Below are 6,000 nucleotides of genomic sequence, written 5' to 3'. Positions count from 1 at the left end.
AATTATTATTATCATTATTATTATTATTAATTAATGCATTCATCACAAATCATTAAAGGAGAACTATGAGGTGAGTGATCTTCACTCAAACTCATAGTTCGAGCCGACGTGTGACAATGAAACTGTCACAGGGCGGCTCAATAGATCGAGAAGTGAGCGAACACATAGTGTCGCTCGCTCACTTCTCGATCTATCCCTGCAGAGAGAGGTGACTGTCACTCACGGCTCCCTGCAGGGATCCCCCCCTCCACGCTCCGATCCTCCAGCGCTGACTGGCAGAAAGGACGGGGGAGGGGGCGGGCATAGCTGGCTCTGTTTCTAGATAAGCAGAGGCAGCTGTCACTCACGCAGCTGGGTGGATCTGGGCTGTAATGTCGGGATCCGTCCCGGCTGATGCGGTCTCAGTATACCGCGAGCCGTAGCTCACTATATACTGAGCTTTGGGTTATGGGAGGACGCTAGGGCATGTCCTCCCGTGACCCTTAGCAGAACTATGGGGAAAAACACTAACCCCATACTTCTCCTTTAAATTACTGTTTTTAAATGCAAATACCCTGAGTACTTATTTTTGACTTAGCTCTGATGTCACTCTTTGCTCAGCAGCGCACATACCTCAATAGGGTGAGTGCAGCACCAGGAGCCAATTGGGTGTGCTGACAAGGAACATGTTGCCAGAAGGAGAAAGACGATAGATGACAGACAGGGAACAGGCGGGGTGACCAGGCCATAGTGCATAACCACAGTTGGGAAAAGTCAGGTATCCAGGATAGTTGTGCTGTCTGCAGAGGTTTATCTACCGCAAGGCAAACTAGGAATTTGCCTAGGGCGCCACTTTCCAGGGGGGCAGAAAATACTGCCCCAAACCAAAGAGGCAGAGGGGGCCGGACTTGCCTTTGGGCATTCTGGGCACTTGCCCAGTGGGCTGAGGCTGGCTGGCACAGCATTAGGCAGCAGCAGCTGCCTAATGAGCCAAACTGGCTGCCTAATTAGAGGACTGCCCGGTGGAGGGAAGGGCCCAGTGAGTTGTGGTCCAGCTGGCTTTGTACAGGAGGTGGTGAAGAAGCAGCAGGTGGCTCGGGGCTGGCCATAGCATGTGATCTGATGGCGGGATGTCCCAGGAGCAGGCTGGGGGACTGCAATGTATCCTGTTGGTACTGATGGCACTTCGAGCTGCAGGTAAGAGGAGCAGCACATGTATGCAGGGAAAGGGACTCTGCACAGCCCACCATAAACCCTGCACAGCTCTCCTGAGGCCCCGTGTGCGTTGTATCCAGTGACTGACAGGTTGTGCAAAATGTCCTAAACAGGATGGGGGCAAATTTAGATTGAGGGGCAAATTTAGATTGAGGGGGATGCCCAAGCTTAGTCTTGCCAAGGGCAGCACAAAACCAAAATACATCGCTGGCTGTCTGGTAGGGTTGTGCAAATCTCAGAACTGACTAACCAGAACTACAAATCTATGTGGTAAAATATCCCCCTTCTACATATTGTGTGTATTAAGCTGTTTGCCTGAAGTTCAGTTTCGAGAAAATGTTGGGAAATCCTCAATTTTCAGCTTTGAATTATAACAAGAGATCTCCTACAACCAACACCAACTCACCTGAGGATCTGGTAAAAAAGTACACGCAGATCATCCCGGTGGTGAACAAGATAATGAGAAAGGCTGCGACAAGTAACACTATTTTGCCGTTGTTCAGCTTAGACTCTTGTCCTGTAGAGATAAGATGTGTTGAGAAAGGCTTTCATATATGTTCTTGAACCTTTATAAAGGGACCATGAAAGGTGGTCGCTGGGACAGGTAGTGAGAAGAAGTTTCTCCAAGAGTTACCCAAACTGTATAAAAAGATTTTGTAGCATAGTGGCCGGAACCCCTGTCAGGCATATAACTTCCTGTCTTCATATTGAGCCGCTCTATAGCGCACCCTTCTTCAAGAAGAATTGTCTTTAGGTCAAGCATCAATTAAAAAAAAGTATCACCAACCAACCTTTTGGGATCATTATCAAGGGGCCTTCTTACTGCTTCTCACGCAGATTTCCTGTTTTGTAGCCAGACTTCCTCTACATGAAGACTATAGGATAATCTTAGCAACGACGCAGGTTAGATTTTTATCATAACAGTCATGTGATTATCAAGGTAGGGCCCCAAAATGTTAGGTGATGGTTCTTCACTGATGTTCTTCTCCAAGGAAGGTATACTAGTGGACCGTTCTGTAGGCTCATATAATGGAGGGCACCACCTCTCCAGTCCTGCACAAGCACCCTGAAACATATGGGTGATTGTCTGTATGGGATGTGGCTGATACTATTTGCCCATTGGGAGGATTTACCCTCATGTCCTGCCCTGAAGACAGTGATTACTAGGACAGGAAGTGATGGAGGACCTCCCTAAGGAGAAGCAAATTCTCCTCTTATTTGTCACCATAACAGGTCCCCATTGGAAGATTTCCCCTCTTCCCTGGTTCTCTTGAGTTGAGATTTCCTATAACATTCTATCCCCGTGATAAAGGTCACCAGGACTAACAGGAAACCGTGACAGGGGTTCTAATTGTCCCATACTCTACCAAAAACTAAAAAATTAAAAAGTTAGGGCTACACATATCCTTTAAATTGCAAATCCATTGGACTTACCTGGTAAGCAGCTTGCCCATGGGATCACAGAGGTGTTTTGTTTGCTGACAGGGTTGGTTACAACACAGATAAAGGAGACAGGTTGATGAGTTGAGGTCAAAGTTGTCTGAAGCAGGCGTCTGTCATCATATAACCTGTAGGTGTTGTTTAGTAGGTCCCCTTGTCCAGTGTCAACCATCCAGCTATAGGTTACATTACTCCCTGCGGTCACATTGCAGCTGAGAAATATGGCACATTCTTCACCTCGTCTTGACACAAAGACTTGGACCTCTGGTTTGGATGCCTCTTCTAGGAAAAATGACGTATTGATATCAGTAGACTGCACATTAATATTATGAATAGGGATGCACCGATACCAGTATTTCGGTATCGAGTACGAGTAACGATACTTATATTTCGGTACTCGTCGATACCGAGTACAGATACCGGTATCGAGGCCGGCCAAACAGATCTGACAACATGCTGACACGACCTGGCAGCCCTCACACATTCATAGCCACATTCATTAATGTACCAGTCCCTCGGCCAGCACTCTGCAAGTGGGCAGACACCACTCTCCACGTCTCCTGTGTACAGCGCGCACGTGATCGGCGCTCAGCCTGCTACTGCACATGTGCAGACTGCCCAGCGCTCTCAATCAGAAATCCTGTGCATGGGCGGTAGCCGGCTGAGCGCCGATCACGTGAGCGCTGTGCAAACAGGAGATGGCAGATCTGGCCAAGGGACTGGTACGTTAAAGAATGCTGACGGTCTATGTAAACCGGCTAAACAGCATGGAGCCAGCTCCTTCTTTCCTCACGGCACTGCCGGTCAGAGGAAATCTCCCTCTGACCAGAAGTTCCAGTATTGGGAAAGGTATCGGAGCATTTGAGCGAGTACTTGTACTCGCCGAAGCACTCGGTATCGGCACCAATACCGATACTAGTATCGGTGCATCCCTAATTATGAATACTAACTTGTTTTTGGAACTCCTTAATACATGATAGTAATGGAGTCTAAATCAGCTGAGCTGTCAGGAACCGGATCCGAAACCAGGGCCTCTGCTGTAGCTGGCCGGGGTTCTACCTGCTGAGCCACCTTAGAACCTTGGATAGCTCCTTGCCTGATAGCCTGATGATCCTCAGGTAAGCCTAGTTTCTGCTGAACTCTGAACTCCTTACTCTGAACTTCTTATTTAAGCCACGCCTCTGCACTTCCTGTTTGACAGATTATTGTGCTCCTGACAATATCTTGCTTCCTTGCTCCTCCCTTGAACTTCCTATTTAAACCAAGCCTCTGCACTTCCTGTTTGCCAGATTATTGTGCTCCTGACAATATCTTGCTTCCTTGCTCCTCCAGTGACACAATCCGCTCATACTGCTTCCCATGTACCGACCTTTGGCTGCTGATTCACCGACTACTCTCATCGTCTTCCACTCCATACCTGATACCTTTGGCTACCGACCTCGGCTTGATCTCTGACTACGCTTCTGCCGGCTCATATACTACTAGCGTCTGCTTATGTACCGAACCCGGCCTGTTTGACTACTACGACTTTGCCTGCTGTTGCAGCTACTGGACTCTGAGCCTGATCCCAGATCGTGACATGAGCACTTACCGTAGACAGTGAGATGAAACTGATAAAGCTTCATGTGTCCTTGAGTGTCCACCATCTGGCAAGTGAACAAGCCCGTGTCCTTCAACTCTAGTCCCGATACTTCCAATGTCAAGTTTTCGAGAAGTTGGACCCGGCCATGGAAACACGACTGATATGTTGTGTCCAAGGAGCCTCGGGAAAAAGAGGCCACCAAATGATCTGTTGGGGACAAGTGTCTCCAGAAGACTTCCCGGGGGTTAAATTCTAGAGGAACCGACGGTGACAGGAAGACAGATCCACCCCGTATTCCGGTAATGGGGGTGACCTCTTCAGCACTACAAAGCCAGCCTGTGAAAAGAACACATGATACCAATGAGCCAATGCACTTGTTGTAGTAACTGATCAAGTAAACATGAATGATTACCTGACATGTCGCAATCACAGGGCCCCATAGCAAAATTTTGTATGGGGCCCTGTGATTTCTAGTTACACCCATTGCAGAGCCCACTTGAGATCCCACACAGCCCACCTAAGGGTGACCCTGCAGAGCCATCATAGACTCTCTATGGTGGCTCTGCAGGGTCGCCCTCAGGTGGGCTGAACGCACTCCATTTACTGTCAGCCTCCTCTTCCTCCACGCTCGCTAATGGGCCCCGCCTCCTCCTCCGTCGCCGGGCCCCTGCCTCCCTTCCTGCTGCCGACCACGGGACCCGCCTCCTCCTCCACTGCCGGATCCGGCCTCCTCCACCGCCGCTGCTGGCTCTCATTGACTCAGCAGCGGCTGTGGAGAGGAGCGCGCTGCTGCACAGATCACTATCAGTGATCTGACAGCGGCGCGTTCTTCTTCACAGTGAAATCTGGCCCTGCCCCCCTGTGCCCCGGGCCCCATAGCGGCCGCCTGGGTCGCTATGGCGATTGTTACGCCACTGAAATAAACCCCTATGAGTATCACCTGCAGTTCATTTTATTTGGGCCGGTAGAAATTGATAATTCTGCATTTAATATTCTTGATTTAATATAATTTACTGTACTATCTTGTATCTTACCCCAAATAGAAGGGGGGGGGGGGGGTGCCAATGATTCTATTACATAGAATGGAAGTCTGGATGACGCACCCATACTCCACACCAATATGTGGTTCTGAGCCTCCAGCATGTGCTTGCCATGTGTGCATCTTAGAGTGCTTCCAGTGAATTGTTTATTGGATCTCAAACCACAGTCACCTCAGATGCCATTCCGTGACCACACTGACAACAAAAGTGTGCACGTCATTGGATTATCCCATCTACTTGGTACTCGTGGAAAAGGGAAGTTGACAAGAGCTGTGTGATAAGCCTCCGAGGGAAGCTGACATTCTCTAAGGCTCAAGGTTGTTTACTAGTTCCAGAGCGAGTATACAAACCAGGAGACAGAGAATGACAGCCAGGGCCAGATTTACTCTCTCTGCTGCCCCAAGGCCAGGTTCCTCAATGTGCCCCTCTCCCTGCCAACCTACCCCCCAATAGAGAATGGCAACCAGATAGCAGGGGTCGCAGGGCTTGTTTTCTTTTTATATTTTTTTACTTTTTTATCACTTTTTTAATTGTTATTAATTTTTTTTACTTCATCTTTTACTTTTTTTTTTCTTCATTTTTTTAATCAATCCCCCCCCCCCTGCTCTCTGCTGCCCCGAGGCCTGGCCTCGGTGGCCTTGTGGGAAATCCCTATGGGGTGATCCATGTCCAGGACTATGGGGTGATCCATAGCCAGGGCTATGGGGTGATCCATATCCAGGGCTATGGGATGATCCATATCCA

The 6,000-nt window shown here is 48.9% G+C and overlaps 1 protein-coding gene across 1 annotated transcript in view; it reads right to left on the bottom strand.

The window, feature by feature from the left end:
* The window catches only part of LOC108800687 (SLAM family member 8-like), an 8,243-nt gene extending 3,608 nt beyond the window's left edge, over window positions 1–4,635 (bottom strand). The window contains exons 1-4 of the mRNA XM_018572678.1: window positions 4,629–4,635; window positions 4,226–4,552; window positions 2,629–2,916; window positions 1,601–1,711 (exon numbers count right to left, since the gene is read on the bottom strand). Of these exons, the coding sequence (XP_018428180.1) occupies window positions 1,601–1,711; window positions 2,629–2,916; window positions 4,226–4,552; window positions 4,629–4,635 (733 nt within the window). The remainder of the gene's footprint in view (window positions 1–1,600; window positions 1,712–2,628; window positions 2,917–4,225; window positions 4,553–4,628) is intronic.
* Between the last annotated feature and the right edge of the window lie 1,365 nt (window positions 4,636–6,000).

Source organism: Nanorana parkeri, unplaced genomic scaffold (assembly GCF_000935625.1).
Source record: "Nanorana parkeri isolate BGI_ZX_2015 unplaced genomic scaffold, ASM93562v1 scaffold2102, whole genome shotgun sequence".
In the NCBI taxonomy this organism is placed as follows: Eukaryota; Metazoa; Chordata; class Amphibia; order Anura; family Dicroglossidae; genus Nanorana; species Nanorana parkeri.
Note: the sequence above shows the minus strand (reverse complement) of the source record. Positions and strands in the feature narration are given on the sequence as shown.